The sequence below is a fragment of the Peromyscus maniculatus genome, chromosome 1 (genome assembly GCF_049852395.1).
Source record: "Peromyscus maniculatus bairdii isolate BWxNUB_F1_BW_parent chromosome 1, HU_Pman_BW_mat_3.1, whole genome shotgun sequence".
In the NCBI taxonomy this organism is placed as follows: domain Eukaryota; kingdom Metazoa; phylum Chordata; class Mammalia; order Rodentia; family Cricetidae; genus Peromyscus; species Peromyscus maniculatus.
In genome coordinates, this window is record NC_134852.1 from 96,190,081 (window position 1) to 96,208,445 (window position 18,365).

An 18,365-nucleotide genomic window follows, 5' to 3' on the forward strand; every position below is an offset into this window, starting at 1 on the left:
TCTGTGCTTACCCTGAAGCACCACCCCTCGTGAGGCAGCAGGTGGTTGCTAGGTACCTGCCCCCCCACCCCGTGATGTGGCTTGGAAGGGGACCCCTTAAGACCTGGGATTCATGTATGTACTCTCTCTTCTCTTTGCTACCTCATGGTCTTTGATGCTGGTGTTGTGGATCAAGGCAAAGTTCTCCTGAGAACCATGTTGGACCATGCCCCACCTCTCCTTACGTGCATGCCTGTAGTCCCAGCTACTCTGGAGGCCGAGGCAGGAGTATCACTTGAGTCCACAAGTTCTGGGCTGTAGTGCACCATGCTGATCAGGTGTCCACACTAAGTTCGGCATCATGATGCCTAATGTGTCAGCTTGTCAAAAGCTAGAGCCATCTGAAAGGAGGTTACCTCAATTGAGAAAATGTCCCCATAAGATCCAGCTGTAGGGCATTTTCTTAATCAGGGACTGATGGGGGAGAGGCCAGCCTATTTTTGGGTGATGCCACTCTGGAGCTGGAGATCCTGGGTTATAGAATAAAGCAGGATGAGAAAGCTAGTAGTCAGTACTCTCTGAGTCTGTGCCTCCAGGTTCCTGCCCTACTTGAGTTCCTATTCTGATTTCCTCCAGTGACAGACTGCAATGTAAAACTGTAAGCCAAATAAACTCTTTCCTCTAACATTTTTGTCATGGTGTTTCATCATAAGAATAGTAACTCAAATTAGAACAAGAAGTATGGCTGTATCTTGGGGTAGATCTATTTCCAGATTCCACTAGAACCTGCCACATTGATTTCCATAGTGGCTGTACAAGTTTTCATTACTACCTACAATGGGTGAGTGTTCCTCTTATTCCACATGCTTGCCAGCATGAGCTGCCATTTGTTATATTGATCTTGGCATTTTATCTGGTATAAGATAACAATCTCAAAGTAGTTTTGATTTGCCTTTTTCTGAGGACTAAGGGTGTTGAACGTTCCTTGAAGCACTTCTTAACCATTTTATTTCTTCTTTTGAGAATTCTCTGTTTAGATCTGTACCTCATTTTAAAATTGAGTCATTTGTTTTCTTAATGTCCATCTTTTAGTTCTTTATATATTTTAGATACCAATCCTCTATTAGCTGTGTAATTGGTAAAGATCTTTTCTCATTTTGTGTCCTGATGTTTTGTTTGAATGATGATGTCTTTTGCTCTATAGAACCCTTTCAGTTTCATGAAGACCTATCTTTTAATTACTTGTCCTAGTGCCTGTGATATTAGTGTCCTTTACAAAAAGCCTTTTTCCTGTACCAATGAGTTCAAGACTATTCCCTACAGTCTCTTCTATCAGATTCAGGATATCTGGTCTTATGTTGAAGTCCTTAATCCATTTGGAGTTGAGTTTTGTGCAGGCTGATACATGGATATATTTGCAGTTTTATACATTCATTCATTCATTCGGTCTGACCAGCACCATTTGTTGAAGTTGATGTTTCTTTCTCTGGTGTGTGCTTTTGACCTATTTGTAAAAAAAACAAGTTTCCATAGGTGTGAAGACTTAAGACATTAGTAAAATTTAAGGGATATTATCAATTTTAGAACACATGCCCCTGAAACTTTGGTACAATTTTTTTTTCTGGTCTTAATAAAATTGAGAAGCACTTTGGGGCAAAGATACAAACAAGCAGCCCCGCATTGGAGGCCAAGATAGAAAAGATCTCCACAACCACCATTGCTTTCCCCTTGGTGCTGTGGTAGACAGGGAGAAAAGTGACCCACACACTACAGAACACCAGCATGCTGAATATCAGGAACTTGGCTTCATTGAATGTGTCAGGTAGATTCCTGGCCAGGAAAGCTACAGTGAAAGTCCCTAGGGCTAGTAAACCCAAGTATCCCAGGACACAGTAGAAGGCAATAACTGAACCCTTGTTGCAGACAATGATGATGTGGCCATATTCAAAGTGTGGATCCATGTCAACAAATGGAGGAAATGTTCCCAGCCAGATTCCACAGAGAATCAGTTGGATCATGGTGCAGATGGGAATGATATAGTTAGGTGTTCCTGATAGTAACAGCCATCTCATCTTTTTTCTTGGATCTGTGATCTTGAAGGCCATTACTACAGTAATTGTTTTAGCCAGAATAGTAGAAACAGCTACAGTGAACACAATTGCAAATGTGGTCTGCTGCAGAATGCAGGTGGCCATATGAGGATGGCCAATATAGAGCAAGGGACAGAGAAAACAAAATATGAGGGAGATGAGCAGGACATAGCTGAGAACTCGGTTATTGGCCTTGACAATGGGAGTATCTTGATGCTTCAAAAAGACACCAAGTATAACAGCTGTGAGTGCAGAGAAGCAAAGAGCCAAACATGCCAGAGCCATTCCCAAGGGGTCTTCATAAGCCAAGAAGGTCACGACTTTTTTGAGGCAGTGAATTTGTTCTGTGTTGGCATACTGATCATGTGGACACTTCACACATTGATCTGTGTCTAATATATGAAGATAAACATCATCAGTTTTAATTTCACTCTGTTATTCACAAACATGTTAAACTAATGTATTGGAAAGATTTAACCAAATTGGCATTATTTGTTACTGTAGATAGCAGTTCAATTAATGTTGTAGTATATTTCTATCACTGTCAAACCTAATCTTCGTCAAACTTACGCATGTTTAAAAAACTGTTATTATCCATAATACATATTTGTGACTTTTTAGTATCTTGAATGAAAACAAATATAGACTCAGCATGGCTCAATAAAATACTTTACAGTGGGCAATTCATAGAAGCATATATATAAATATATGTATTCATTGTTCTGTAGCAAGGACAGTAAAGGAACACAGAGCCACCTGCCACCATGCGTGTTATGAACCTTCCCATGAGCCTCAAATAAATTCCACATGTCAGTGTTCTCACATAGTTTCTTTGACATACATACTCCCCCAAATCTTGTTTAAAAAGTCATAACTAGTATTAATTAGGAAGGTGAAACTCTGTGAAGTAATCAGCACCTAATGTCATTACATCTTCAAAATCTTCTTGTTTTATGTTTCAATTGGAGAATTTTAGTAGGCGAGAGTATTTCACATTTTCTCTATTTTCTGTACTAGATTTTAGTGTTAGTGAACTCAAATGACAATACTTATTTGGAAAATATCACTGTAAGAATGTTTTCCATCTCAATACCAGTTGGATATAAGAACCTCTTTCCACACTTGGAATTTACACTACAGTACATTTAATTTTAAAATTTCAGTGAATGGAAAACCACATCCAGTTGCATCCAATCTTTCTAATACCAGTCTTCTGATCAGGATCATACATTGTTATTCAGTAATTTTAAGTTTCATCTTATTTTCCTAAACTGATATCTAAGCATGTGGGTAAAAGCATTTATTCCAGCAGTTCTCAACCTGTGGGTTGTGACCCCAAACCCTTTCAAAGGGGTCACCTAGGACCATTGGAAAACACAGATCTTTACACCATGATTTATAACAGTAGCAAAATTGCAGTTATAAAGTATTAATGAAAGTAATTTTATGGTTGGGGGGTTACCACAACATGAGGTGTATTAAAGGGTCGCAGCATTAGGAAGGTGGAGAACCACTGGCTTATTCTTTTCAATTTTTTCTAACTACTTTATCATTACTAAATGTAATAAAAATGTTACGTTATGATTTTAAGGTTTTCTAAATACATGTAACTAGAAAGTTAAATGAGGTGCAATGTAGAGATTTATTCTGTGTTCAACATACAAAGTAAATGCATTTAACTCATTACTTTGGATTTTATACTTATACCATAGTGTCATTTGACCAAACATAATTTTTATTACCAATTTCAGTATATCATTCATTTCAACTTTTTATCTTGCATTACTCACTATATTTTGTAGCTAAAAATGCTGACCATTCTTTTTGTTGTTGTTTTTGTTTGTTTTGAGTTTTTAGACAGGGTTTCTCTGTGTAGCTCCAGTTGTCCTCTGACTCATTTTGTAGACCAGGCTGTCGTTGACCTCACAGAGATCTGTCTGCCTCTGCATCTGGAGTGTGGGGATTAAAGTCATGCACCACTACTGCCTGGTTTAGTGCTGAACGTTTTAATGAAAAATTTCTGTAGTCTGTAAACTACATCCATCTCCACTTTGCTCATATTGAAATTATATTGAACTGTTTACACACTGATCTTGATATTAAAGTTTAATTTTATTTTTTATCTATTACTACTCACTCCAATAATTATTTTTATGTGTCAGTTACCTGATTTACCACCAATTACATCATTTTCAAAATTTCCCTGGGACTCTTGAGGCAAGGCAAATGCCACCACTTTAGTATCTATGTATAATTATGTGTTTCAGTGTTATATTAGATCCTTGAAAGCACACATCTATTTGTTGGCTGCCAAACTCACCTGTGAGTAGAGAAGATTTGAAAATACAACCTACTAATTTGGTAAGGCATGTAATTACCTGTCGTATTGGAAATTTCATTCTCTGGACATGGTGTACAATCAAAACAGCAGACAGCCTTTCCTTTCTGAAGGGATTTTCTGAATCCTACTCTGCAAGGCATACTGCAAACTGAAGGTGGTGTCTAACAAAAATAAGATACATGTTAATAAAAAGGATTTGACCTACTCCACAGTAGAGACTGTGATTACAGTCAGATCACTGAAATGCTTCATTCATAAACAAGTACAACAAATCAAAGAGTGACATTTTGTTGTGTTTTTAAATAATATTAGAAACATATGCTTTATGATACATATTATCAATGAATAAATGCAAAAATGGAGTCAAATGTGTCATATATTTAATATAAGAAAATTGAGGAAGGTAGAAAATGAGTCAATAGATTACCCAATGCTGTACTGCACTACCCTGTGTGAGGAAGCACATGCCCACCTTGAGACCTTTGGTACTATGTCACACGTAAAGGATCATAGTTAAGTCCAGCTCACCTGTCTAATGTCCATGGTCCACTCTATCATGTCTTCAGCCATAAACAATTGCTGACCATGTAGAAAATGTTTTGAAAACTTTCCTATTTTCACCTTAAGTCCAAGACCTGGTAGAAAATTCATAATGTAGAGAATGTCGTATTCTGTATCCAGTTTTCCTTTGTGATTCATGTTGATTTGTTCTCCAGGATTTATAAATTGGTTGTTCTCCAGGAAAGGGGCCATCTGAAATACATTTACTGTTTAGTTTGGACTATCACATTAGGACAGATAATCTGAAAATATGAATGCTCTTAATTTTCATTTATCTATCCTAAAATATGGCATTATTAGAAGTCCTCAATATAATAGACGAAAAGAAGATATATCCAGAATTAAATATCATTATACCCTGGAAATAGTTACTTAATGAAATTAACGGCCTACAACATGCACACCTGAGTAATACTCATGGAGAGTGAGATATTCTTAACTTCTTTTCCTTTATCAATATTATCAGACCCTCAGCTAGTGAGTGGAGGTCCTCAGTACATAAATACAGTTGCATAATTACTTAACACAAGTTAATAAACTTTGTTATAGCAATAAAGTAATTCTTGATCATTTAAAGGGTGTGTTATGCTTATTGCTGCCATATAATAATTTTGTTTCAAATATTGAAAATATAATAATGGGTATGTATTGGAAATATGCTGGTCAAAATCAACTTAAATTCTTTGAGAATTTTCTTACAGTATAGGTACTCATATTCTTTCCTGTCTCCCAGTACCTCCCATACCCTCCCTTCTTTTCTATCCTCCCAACATCATGTTCTTTCTCTCTTAATAAAAAACAAAAAAATATAGCCATTAAAAGCATGGAGTTCTGCCCTGGAGGAGATGGGAATGGGGGGTGGGCTGGGGGGAAGGCGGGGTGGGTCCGGGAGCGGGGAGAACAAGGGAATCCGTGGCTGATATGTAAAATTAAATTAAATAATAAAATAATAATAAAATAATAAAAAAGCATGAAGTTCAATTTGTGTTGACCAGCTGCTCTTGAGCATGGGGCCTGCCCTGAAGTGTGGCTGATATATCCAGCATCATTCCATTGAAGAAAATTTATTTTCCCTCTCTAGAAAAATATCAATTGCAAACAGCTACTTTGGCCAAGGTATGAATTTGTGCCTGCTTCTCCTTTGTGCTGGGATTTTGTCTGGCTTGTGCTTGTGCAGGTCTTTGTGAGTTCATATGTGCATCTACCCTGTGTGCCTGTAAACTAATGTGCTCTACATCATCAGACACTCTGGCTCTTAGATTTTTTTCCTATCCATTCTTTGGTATAGGTCCCTGATCCTGAGGGCAGTGGTGTGATAGAGACCTCCCATTTAGGGATGAGTCTTCCACAGCATCTCACTTTCTGCATATTGTCCAGTTGTGGGTCTCTGTTAGTTACTATCTACTGCAGGAAGAAACTTCTTTAATAAGATTTGGGTGATGTCCTCATCTATAGATATAGAAGCATATTATTAAGAGTTGTGTTATTGTATGCTCATTTGGCAGAATAGTAGCAGTAGGTTTTTCCTTGGGTCCATGACCTATCTATATTCAGATTATTGGTTTCATTAACAGTGTCAGATATGGATACCTTCTCATAGAATGAGTCTTAAACCCAATCAGAAAGTTGGATTTAGATTGGGTAGCCCCCTAATAATTGTGCTACCATCATGTAGGAATGTCATTTTTATAACTTTCAGGGTTTGATACTTGTAGAAATTGATGATTCCTCTTTTGCTTCAGTAGTGAGAACAGCACCTTTCAGCACTATGAACACTATCTAGTATGTAGTGGTGAACTTTTTGGTTGAGCACCAGTTCAATTGTTCCATATTCTATGTCATTACTATGTGGTATCTTCAGCAATAGGGTCTTATTGTCACATTGTGGAGGATAACCAATAGCATTAATTCTGATGTTTCCTGTATATTGTTGTCTCTTGATGTTAATTTATACCACTAACAAGGTTTATGTCATATGCAGCAAAAGAGTACAGAAATCCATCTACTTGGGAGAAAGATTTGTAGAAAACATGTGTTTAGAATCTATGGTAAATTTTAAGCCATGTCTTTGACAATTCATATTATTCAGTGGAAGACTTATTACCTGCCAGGGGTAAAATTCCAGTTTTTTCCCAGTATTCTCTGGTGATGTAACTATTTGTTCAACAAGCATTTCATGAAGTGCATAGGCCACAGTATAGACAGCATTGTATAGGTTGTAACTTGTCTCTCTCATGGACACTTCAAATTGGTTCCTGGATAACCATTCTAGTAGGATTTTGGTTGAACAGTTTTTCAATGTGTTACAATGAGATGGCAATGAACAGTTAAAATACATCCACCACAACCTACCAAGGGAAATATTTCTACTGTAGTTGGAAGGTTGCACAGTCTGAATGAATTTTTTAAAACCAGAAATCTCAGAATGGTGATGTGATAAAATGAGAGTCCCATGGAAGTATTTTTTGGGGAACTCCCCTTTACTTGTGGTCATATCCCACAATGAGGTGGTGATCCAGAGTCTCTGAGTGCCTAAATGTTGCCATAGTCTAAAGTGTAGAGTTAGAGCAGAGTCTGTGTCCCCATAGATGATAATTACTTTTGCTGATGATGTCATGATCTGGTTATAGTATGTTTCAGTTCTTTTCTGGTCTCTATTTTCTGTGATCACATTCACAAAGGCCAAACAGACTCTGTGTTTGTGCATCTCTTCTCTCAATTCAGAGAGAAATTGAATGCCTGGGTCATCATCTGGAATTACTAGTCCCACCCAGTTCCAGCCAAAATGAATCATCAAAGCCATCATGGCCAAGGACAGAAATGTGTGCTTTCGAGATATCTGGTACAGGTAAGGAAAACGTTCACGGTCACTCAGGAGAGGATGAAATGACCCATAATAAAGCTAAAGAACATAAACATAAACAATATGAAGAAGATAAATACATACGTCTCAGTCTTTCTAAGCATTCTAAAAAAATCTGGGATTGTTAGGAAGTATGAATTGTTTATCTAGTTATTACATTTTTTGGCGATTTTTCTCAAAAACTATTGATAAGACTCTATCTTACAACAGCTTCAGGAGCAGGAAGGACCACAGCTGAGGGCTGGGCTTTCTGACTTCTTTTTGCTCATCCTACATAAGGTATCAAGGCTCAAAACTTGTCCTCTATGTAGTTTATTTTTAAGAACACTTGTTAAAAAAGCAAGTTTAATCATGTCGACAAACATTTTGGTTACCTTTTAAAAACAAGATTCTCTTTTAAGAAGCTGACAGAGACCTCTTAAGGATGGGCATTTACCTCCATCCTGCTCGAGTGTCAAGGCTGGTGCAGGAACCAGACCTCAGATGAGTTAGTTACTGGATGCAAAAGGATGTAGCAGAACAGAGCCAAAAAAAAAAAAAAAGAAAGAAAGGAAGGAAGAAAGAAGAAGAAAAGAAAGAAAGAAAGAAAAAGAAAGACTAGATAGTCAAACCCCAGATGGAGGGTATACACCAACATATGGGAAATGTCTTATCAAATTCATTCACCAATCACAGAAGCAGAATTTATGGATTTTTCAAAAGGGAAATAAATGTCTCTATGGCTCTGAAAAAAAAAAGACTCTATCTTACATCAAAACACCTCACATCTCCACTCTTTCAGATCTATTTCCAATTAATCTGCCATGTCCATGCCCAAAAGTGAGTATTTATGCTTCAAACTGTGAATCAGAATAGACATAAAGCCAGTTATGGATTCCAATCTGTCTTGGTGCTCAGAAAGGTGGCAGAAATGGAGACAGGGTTTCATCACAAGCCCTACCTAACCTCACCTGTGGTACTGTGAAAATGTACAGGAGGGGCCCAAGTGTGACGGATGAGAACCACCTTGGTCCGATAAGTACACTGAACAATCTTCTTTCATGTCTACAGTTGTAATTAGGAATAATTGCATCTTTATTTGAGAATACACTGATTGTTTGCAGATCTTTCTTTTTGTCACAGCTGACTTTAACCATCAGAGAAATATTGGGTAAAACATGAATGTTCCTGTTTATTTGTTTGATGGCAAAAAATAGAGACAAAATCAAGTGGATATTCTTGGCTGTCAATCTGAAAACAGAACATGATGATCACTTGAGTTTAGGCTCTAAACATGATAATCTTAGACTATAGTCACTCTACTGATTACGTACTGAATGCTGTTTACCTGACCCATTTCAATGTAGATATAGGTCCCATTGCTGTGGTATGTGAGAACCTGAGATCTGTGAAAGAATTTAAGAACATTTAAAAGATTTTTTTTGGGAGATAGATTTCACTCAAATGGGACTCTGTTATTTTTGAAAATTCATATAGTTTACCTCTGTTGTCTGTGAACATGGCAAGAAGCCTGTGGACTGTCCATGGACCAGAAAGTAGGTGATAGCCAATACTGAAAGTGTTTATGGCTTTATCTTCATATATTTACTGTACACAGAAAATGAATGAGTTCTGTCACCTACCTTGATTCTGATATTTTTCCCCCATAAAGAATAAATAAGACAATAACTTAGTAAATGAGAAATGGTTAGTAAAATCTATCTACCAGAATAAACAGATCTTAGGAGGCCATTGAATTTATAGTTAACACAAATAACATAACATTTCTTATTTTTTCCTCTCCATTCCATAGAATTTTCTCCTTTTAATTTTCTGAGGTTGTCCAATCTTGAGTGATAAAAGGCTGAGTATAACAATGACTGTTTCTTTATGAGGAGTGAGCTCCCTTTACTTCACAGGGGCCCTTGGATGACAAACAATGCATTTTATACTTACTTAATTGAACACAGATATATAGACCCTGATCTATGTTGTTGGTTTTTTCAAGCTTTTAGGAACTTTATATTCATTCACTGTTTTGCTCCTTTGCCCTGCTATCTGCAGAGCAGCCCTGGACACTCAATGGTGGCTCCAACCCATTCAGTGTCCTGCTTTGTGGGATCTGCTGACCTATCATTGGTGGATGGCTAGACACTCTAGTCATCATTAGGAACTGCTGAATGGGTACAGAGGATACCTGTATGGCCTCTGACAAGTCTTACACCTCTGGCTGAGAAGCAGTGAACTCAGGAGATGGTGCAGTCCATTTGTGCTTTATCACAGCCTTCCCAACAGCAGCCTTTCCCCCTCCTCAGTCGCCTCTGGGTCTCTATAGAAATACAGATCAGGCATATCCTCCATGGGTGGCCATGGGAGATAGTGCCACAGAGGCAGAATACTTCCTGGGCCAGCATTCACCACATCAGAAACATTGAATGAGCTTCCTTGTTGTTGTATTGGTTGATAATACCCATGTAGTACAGAGGAGAGTCTGTGTTACACAGAGCAGTGGTAGTTGACGTAAGATGCCTCTGTGAGGTTAGCCCTGGGAAAGCCACCACTAGAAACTATGGCTCCCTAAAGGCTGCTTGGATCTGATTAGTGAAGGACTCAGGCATGAAGCAGCCAGGAATTGGAATGGCTCCAGTGCCAGCAGCAAGCTTCAGCACTGCTCACTGGCCAGTGTTCCTGGAGGAGATGACGCTGATATCAGCACGGTTCTTAATGGCAATGGTAGCCTAGGCTGCAAGCAACAGTTTCCCCTGGGCCTTCTTCAGATTTGTGATGTAGATATAATCACTTTTTCTTTTGTAAATGTACTGCTCCATTTGAAAGTCATGGTTGGTGCCACCTAAGTGGGTTCCTGTGACAAGAAATTTGAGGACACCCTCCTCCTTCATTTGCAGGACATCATGGGCTCTGTACATTGTGTAAGTTTCCCTTTAGGTTTAAGATTAAGTTTAAAATTAACTAAAAAAATCAGTATCCTTTCTATATACAAATGATAAATGGGCCAAGAAAGAAGTCAGAGAAACATCACCCTTTACAAAAGCCACAAATAATATAGAATACCTTGGGGTAACTCTAACTAAGCAAGTGAAAGACCTGTATGACAAGAACTTTATGTCTCTGAAGAAAGAAATTGAAGAAGATATCAGAAAATGGTCCCACTGCCTGGAGGCCTCCCAAACAGTTCAAGCTAATCAACTGTCTCACCTATCCAGAGGGCCTGATCCAGTTGGGGGCTCCTTAGCTATTGTTTCATACTTCATGTGTTTCCATTCCTTTGGCTATTTGTCCCTGTGCTTTTTCCAATCTTGGTCTCAACAATTCTCACTCATACAAACCCTCCTCTTTCTCATCAATTGGACTCCTGGAGCTCCACCTGGGCCTGGCCATGGATCTCTGCATCCGGTTCCCTCAGTCATTGGATGAGATTTCTAACACAACAGTTAGGGTGTTTGGCCATCCTATCACCAGAGTAGGTCAGTTTGGGCTTTCTCTCACCCATTGCCAGTAGTCTATTGTGGAGGTATCTTTGTGGATTTCTGTGGACTTCTCAAGCACTCTGTTTCTTTCTATTCTCATGTGCTATTCATCTATCATGGTCTCTTTTTCCTTGTTCTCCCTCACTGTTCCTGATCCAGCTGGGATCTCCCACTCCCCCAAGCTCTCTTTCCCTCGACCCTTGCCCTTCATTACCCCCACTCACGCCCATGTTGTTCATGTAGATCTCATCCATTTCTCTATCATTGGGCGATCTCTGTGTCTTTCTTAGGGTCCTGTTTTCTAGGTAGCCTCCCTGGAGTTGTGAGTAACAGTCTAGTCATCTTTGTTTTACATCTATTATCCTCCTATGAGTGAGTACATACCATGCTTGTCTTTCTGAGTCTGTGTTACCTCACTCAGAATGATTTTTTTCTAGATCCATCCATTTGCCTGCAAACCTCATGATGTCATTGTTTTTCTCTGCTGAGTAGTATTCCATTGTGTATATGTCCCACATTTTATTTATCCATTCTTCAGTTGAAAGGCATCTAGGTTGTTTCCAGGTTCTGGCTATTATAAACAATGCTGATATGAACATAGCTGAACAAGTGCCCTTGTGGTATGATTCAGCATTCCTTGGGTATATGCCCAGGATGGGTATAGCTGGGTCTTGGGGGAGATTGATTCCCAATTTTCTAAGAAAGCACCATATTGATTTCCAAAGTGGTTGTACAAGCTTGCATTCCCACCAACAGTGGTGGAGAGTTTTCCTAGCTCCACATCCTCTCCAGCATGAGCTGTCTTTAGTGTTTTTGATCTTAGCCATTCTGAAAGGTGTAAGGTGGTATCTCAGAGTCATTTTGATTTGCATTTCCCTGATGATTAGGGATGTTGAGCAATTCCTTAAATGTCTTTCAGCCATTTGAATTTCCTCTGTTGAGAATTCTCTGTTTAGATCTATAGCCCATTTCTTAGTTGGTCTGTTGGGCATTTTGATGTCTCATTTCTTGAGTTCTTTATATATTCTGGATATCAGTCCTCTGTCAGATGTAGGGTTGGTGAAGACCTTTTCCCATTCTGTAGGCTGTCGCTTTGCCTTGTTGACCGTGTCCTTTGCTCTACAAAAGCTTCTCAGTTTGAAGAGGTTGAAACTGACCATTGATTGATTGTTTCTCTCAGTGTCTGTGCTACTGGTGTTATATTTAGGAAGTGATCTCCTATGCAAATGCATTCAAGACTACTTCCTACTTTCCCTTCTATCAGGTTCAGAGTAACTGGATTTATCTTGAGGTCTTTGATCCACTTGGACTTAAGATTTGTGCATGGTGACAGATATGGATCTATTTGCAATCTTCTACACGTTGACATTCTGTTATGCCAGCATCATTTATTGAAGATGCTTTCTGCTTTCCATTGTACACTTTTGGCTTCTTTGTCAAAAATTATATGTTTATAGGTGTGTGGATTATTGTAAGGGTCTTCAGTTCGATTCCATTGGTTCACATGTCGGTTTTTATGCCAGTACCAAGCTGTTTTTTTTTTATTACTGTAGTTCTATAGTAGAGCTTGAAGTCAGAGATCATGATGCCTCCAGAGGTTGTTTTATTGTACAGGATTCTTTTGGCTATCCTGGGTTTTTTGTTTTTCTATATGAAGTTGAGTATTATTCTTCCCAGGTCTGTGAAGAATTGTGTTGGTATTTTGATGGGGAATGCATTGAATCTGTAGATTGCTTTTGGTCAGATTGCCATTTTTACTAGGTTAATCCTGCCTATCCATGAGCATGGGAGATCTTTCCATTTTCTGACATCTTCTTCAAATTCTTTTTTCAGGTACTTAAAGTTCTTGTCATATAGGTCCTTCACTTGCTTGTTTAGTGTTACCCCAAGGTATTTTATATCATTTGTGGTTATTGTAAAGGGTGATGTATCTCTGATTTCCTTCTCAGCCTGCACTCCTCATACTCAGTCCACCCAATCCACTCCTTCAAGTTCCCATCCTTCCATCCCACCACCCCTGTCCCCAGTTTACCCAGGAGATCTCTTTTATTTCCTTTTCACAGGCAAAACCATGCATCACTCTTTGAGCCATCCTTGTTTTGTAGCCTCAGTGTGTCTTTATCTGATAGGTGTACAGTTAAATTATGAAGGACTTTCATTGCCACATCCTTTTATGGTTGCATTTTTGTTTCTTTTTGGGTGATGTTTTATTTGTTTTCTTGTTTGGGTTTTTTCGGTTTTTTGAGAAAGAACTTTAAATTGGGTGAATAGGGAAGGGGAGAGGATCTGGAAGAACTTGTGTGATGGAAAGACCATGATTAATATATATTTAAATTAGTAATTGTTTTAAATAATAAAAGAGATAAAAAGGTTAGAAAAAAAGAGACCACAGTAGTACCTTCTTTTCTAGGTCCACCAGGACTAAGTTAATATATGTAAAGTCCTTAGATAGTGATTGCCATATGGTGAATAGTCACTAAATGATAGTTAATAATTTTGATTTCATTATTGTATTATCAAAATATGATTTCAATGATTTATTGAACAGCTTTTATATACAATCTATGCCATTGTATAGCTACACCATGATTTACTTAAGTTTAAATATTTTTATTTATCACAAAAATTCTCAAGCACCTCCATATCATACAAAGACAAGTGCATTACCAAAATTATTGCATAACTAGTTATCAGTTTGCATCATGGCATTGCAAAGGATGTAAGTCTGAATGATCAAGCCACATAACAGTATTTACATACCTGAGGCATTTATGCCTACATGAGCCATCTCTTACATTAACAAATACTGAACTTAGATTTCTCATTTGTAAAAAGGTAAAGTCAGGCATCTAGATATGAAAACATATGTTGTGTTATGCTCTTTTATCTCTCATAACTTCAGAAAGTTTAAAACATTCTTTTAGACTTCTCTTATCTTATACCATGTAAGTATGTAAGCCTGGATATGAAAAGGACCTTTAATTTCAACTATTTGTTTTACAGACATAAAATTCTCAGCATCATTATCAAGAGATATCATATTACTCCATTACTCAGGCATGTTGGTCCATCAGATGATGAGGTTGGAGAGTGAATGATAAAAGGAAGTACAAATGCTCTCACCTTAACTTCTAAGAAGATGAAGTTCCCCTCCAAATTCTGTGTGCTAGAGGCTGATGGGGCACAGTGCACAATTCAGCCTCATTCTTGATTTTATTTTTCAAATTTCACTGACTTTCCCCTCAGGTCTTTCTCAATTGTGACTTATCTTCTGGACTTTGGGACAATCACTGCCATGCTCTACTTTTACTGTGAACACTAATTCCTTACATCATCACTCTTAGAATGTTTCTCATCATCCATTACCCATAACCATGTATTTGATATCCAGGCTAGTGATCATCACACACTATATTCATTTGGTTTCATTAAACTTCCCCCTTACTTCCATTTCTTCTTAGAACATTTCTCTCATCTGATCCACAGTCTCAAAACATCCTCCTCTGCTTTGAATTTAATTCATGCATAAGCTATAAATAACTGGATAAAATATTTGTCCCAAGCTCTTAAACTCCACTGTGCTGGACCTCATAGATATAACAATATCCCATATTAAAGAGTATTTGTTACAAAAAATGTTTTATTTGTGACAATTTCCTTAGCATGATCCAGGGGATATTTGGCATGATTTCCCAAACTCAAATGCCAAATTCTACACATCTCATTAACGACAAAAGTGATAGTCTACCATACAAGTCAAGGAATATATCATGTATATTGCTATAATATTTAAATACATCTTGTGTCACTAGGGAAAGAGGAAATAGAGACATAAATGTAGAGTAAGTGTCCAAAATGTTAAAGTAGCAAGCAAAATCATGATGTGGAAGTATGAATTCAACAATCTTCAATAGTGGGGAATGTGACCAAATTTGTAATCTTAATAACCCTCTCTCAGATATTGACAGGTACTGCAGGAAATAGCTTTCATTCTTGCACATGAGAAGGGAAATAGCAGGTTAGTACTTGAAGTGACATCTTCCCTTGTAACAGATGAATGAAATTCTTTACTCAAATAATGTAAATAGCTGCTACATAAATTTCTAACCTAGAACTTTAATAAAGACATAGCATTGTTAATGCAGCCAATCTCTGGCTATGCATATGATCAAATGAAACATAATTGAAAGGGAAGAATAAAATATTCATAGTGACATTTTGTTCCTAATCTTTATTGCAGCTATAAGTCATAGCCAGGCAGGTAGAAAATGATGATACGTAGATTATTTGAACAAAGGATAAATATCTCCATAAGAAATTTACCCATAAAGCAGATCAGAAAGATCAAGATCATCTCTGTACAGGAATTGGGCTTTCCATACCAATGGAAGGAATGGTAGTAGACCATTGAAAGACCACTTTATTGTAGCCCCTAAAAAGGGAACTCGGGTAGTGCTTTGCACTGTGTTTTTGGGGGACAATGCATGGCCCCACCAAGTGAGAACTGTACCTAATAATTATACCCCTCTAGGAACAAGGTAGAAAATGTATGTCATTCAGCCCAAAAATGTCACTCTAAAGAGATAAGTAACAAAATAACCCCTAATCCAGAACCAGGGAAATAATCAGCAGCAAAACACAAAATAAATTTTTGTTTAGTCTTCATGGTGTGGGTGAGAAACAGGGAGAATAGACAGCGAGAATTTTGGTCAACCTATCTATAGCCTTAGTACACATTATTTACTATGATAAACATAAATAAATGAAAGAGGTACTTACTGAGCATGTAGATTTCCACTGAAATGATCATTCACCAGTGGACCCTGTTTTGTGTAAATGTAAAAAAAACAATCGTCCTCCACATCTTCATCCCCATTGTCACTTTGTTTTATTCTCCAAAAGCACCTATGATCTGTCACACTTAAAAGCAAAAAATCCTCCAGGATCAAGACGACAAACACCAAAGACAGCATCTTTATCACATCACCTACACTGTGAGCCTGAGCAAAGTGCAGCATGAACAGTCAGGCAGAAGCTTGTGTATTAATGTGTTGGAGTTGCCCATGTGTCTCTTTTTATTACTGTGATTACTACCGAGAAAAGCATTTATGACCCTCAGTATTTTTCAGGCTGTTTTTCTCTTCTGGGGAATTCTTGAGTACTTTTTGGCCTGTGGCTCTGCACCTGAGTGTCTGTGCCCAGGTGGCAAATGATAATTTTGTTTAATGATCATCCATCCCCTCCCTACCCCTGATGATTCCATTCATGTCAGTGGACATGAAGGCCCCAGACATGAGTCCTCTTAAGAAAATTTGCTAACGTGTTTAGTTCAGCAAACTGTTTTTTCATCACCATTTGAACGTGTTGAAGTAGATTCCATTAGAAATTCCAAAACGAATTTTGAGTGGAAGTTTCAGAAACAGCTTATCATATGCATAGCTCAATACAGACACATGTGTGTCTTGTCCAGGAGTACCTATGATAGGGAGTAACATCCTCACATATTCAGTGTCCAGAGAACCAGAGTGCATGAACCCATGTGACTCATACACATCTGAGTGCCTGCTACCGTGCAGAACCCCCTAGTGTTCATATGTTACATAACGAGTCAATAATCATCCTGACTCTCAAAATACCTATCAGTATTTTCATATCAGAGTAGAAACTAAACTGCACTTTAGAGTGGTAAAACAGGACTTAGGCTTTGGTCCCATTGTTGTATATTTTGATCAGCCATTTCTATATCTGCAATATCACTTGCGTCCATTTTTATGCTTACATTTGAATAGTGTGATAGCTGATAACTGACCCTATAACTTATAAATAACTTCTGAGTATTCTACATTCTCAGTAAGAAATTGTGTGTTATAATTGTATTCTAGATTATGTATTACCAAGGGTAATACATTTGTACAGATGGGTTGAAAACAAGCATCTTTCTGGCATTGATATGAAAGTTATTAGAAAGTTGCATTAATTCAAAGCAATCTATTTTGTTGAGAGGTGATTTATCCCAGAATTTTCAGTGATGCACCCAGGTCTTGTTCATAGGTTTGAACACACTAATAATAAGTACAATCACCAATAATGTATTGGTGTCACATTAAAAAAAAGATTGAAAGCACTTTACATTTGTGTAAAATAATCAAGGTTTGAATTTTCTACTTCATTTTCCAAGTGTCTTTTGTCATCCATGTCTGTTTATAAGTATGCCTGTGCCTACCCCAAAGTTCTCTTGAGTATATGTCCCTCTGTTTGTATTTGTATCTGACAGTGTCTGTCTCTAACAAAGGACTTTGGTCTGCACTTATTGAATAGCACAGGAAGCATCACATCAAGAGGGAATGAGGGATACCTTACAGAAATCTTTAACAGAATCTTCCAAGGGATCAAGTCATTGACTTAAAACTGAACAAGGTAACAAACAAACAAAAACCCAAATATTATCAAGCAATATCCAAATGCTGCTTCCAGTATCTTTTGTGGACACTTGTTTTTTAAGACCACTTTCAGCAAAAGTTATTGTTTCCATAACACACATATATACATACATTTTTATGAGTCAGGGACATGGAAGAGTACATAACTTAAGACTACAGCTATGTATTTGTTAAGATGGAAATTATGGGAATTAGTTGATTACATGGAAATGGCAAGGCAAATAAGGTTTGTTGTTACACTGTTACATTGTTCTCTTAAAGGTAGGTTAGACAAACAGGCTAAGTACATAGTAGGAGTCTTTAATTCTAAGGTGGCCACAAGGTGTAATATTAACTCTGACTGTGAAGTCCATCAAAAGTTATAGCCTCTTAGAATATAAGAAATTTTTATCATATTGTTAGACACAGTCTTGGATTAACCTTGGTTTGGATTATCATTTTAAAGTCAATAATGAGCAGTTTTATTTATTTCTATTCTGTGGTAACTTTTTCTTCAAGGTCTTATTATGTATGAAATGTACTTAGATACTAGGTAGGAGGAATTGTTATTCCTACCAGTCAAGAATAAGACCACCACTACAGTTTAAAGTCAAATTTGAAGCAAGCATTAATTAAATGCTGGCC

The 18,365-nt window shown here is 37.5% G+C and overlaps 1 protein-coding gene and 1 pseudogene across 1 annotated transcript; both read right to left on the reverse strand.

Annotated features, from left to right (window-relative positions):
- Window positions 1–1,559: 1,559 nt before the first annotated feature.
- LOC102917367 (vomeronasal type-2 receptor 116-like) lies at window positions 1,560–16,538 on the reverse strand. Its single transcript, XM_006990771.2, has 6 exons — window positions 16,081–16,538; window positions 8,785–9,064; window positions 7,076–7,873; window positions 4,939–5,163; window positions 4,448–4,571; window positions 1,560–2,461 (listed from the first exon to the last, which is right to left on the reverse strand). The coding sequence occupies exons 1-6, from the start codon at window positions 16,317–16,319 to the stop codon at window positions 1,560–1,562; spliced, it is 2,568 nt and encodes an 855-aa protein (XP_006990833.2). The 5' UTR covers window positions 16,320–16,538.
- LOC107402928 (small ribosomal subunit protein uS2 pseudogene) lies at window positions 9,868–10,740 on the reverse strand (annotated as a pseudogene).
- Window positions 16,539–18,365: the final 1,827 nt, after the last annotated feature.

Excerpts from the sequence above, each read along its gene's own strand:
- LOC102917367 (XM_006990771.2), bottom strand. The coding sequence starts at position 16,319 with ATGCTGCACTTTGCTCAGGCTCACAGTGTAGGTGATGTGATAAAGATG. Across the intron at positions 5,164-7,075 it reads TGGAATTTTACCCCTGGCAG|ATGGCCCCTTTCCTGGAGAA; the intron begins GTAATAAGTCTT and ends AATGTATTTCAG. Across the intron at positions 4,572-4,938 it reads GGACCATGGACATTAGACAG|ACACCACCTTCAGTTTGCAG; the intron begins GTGAGCTGGACT and ends TATTTTTGTTAG.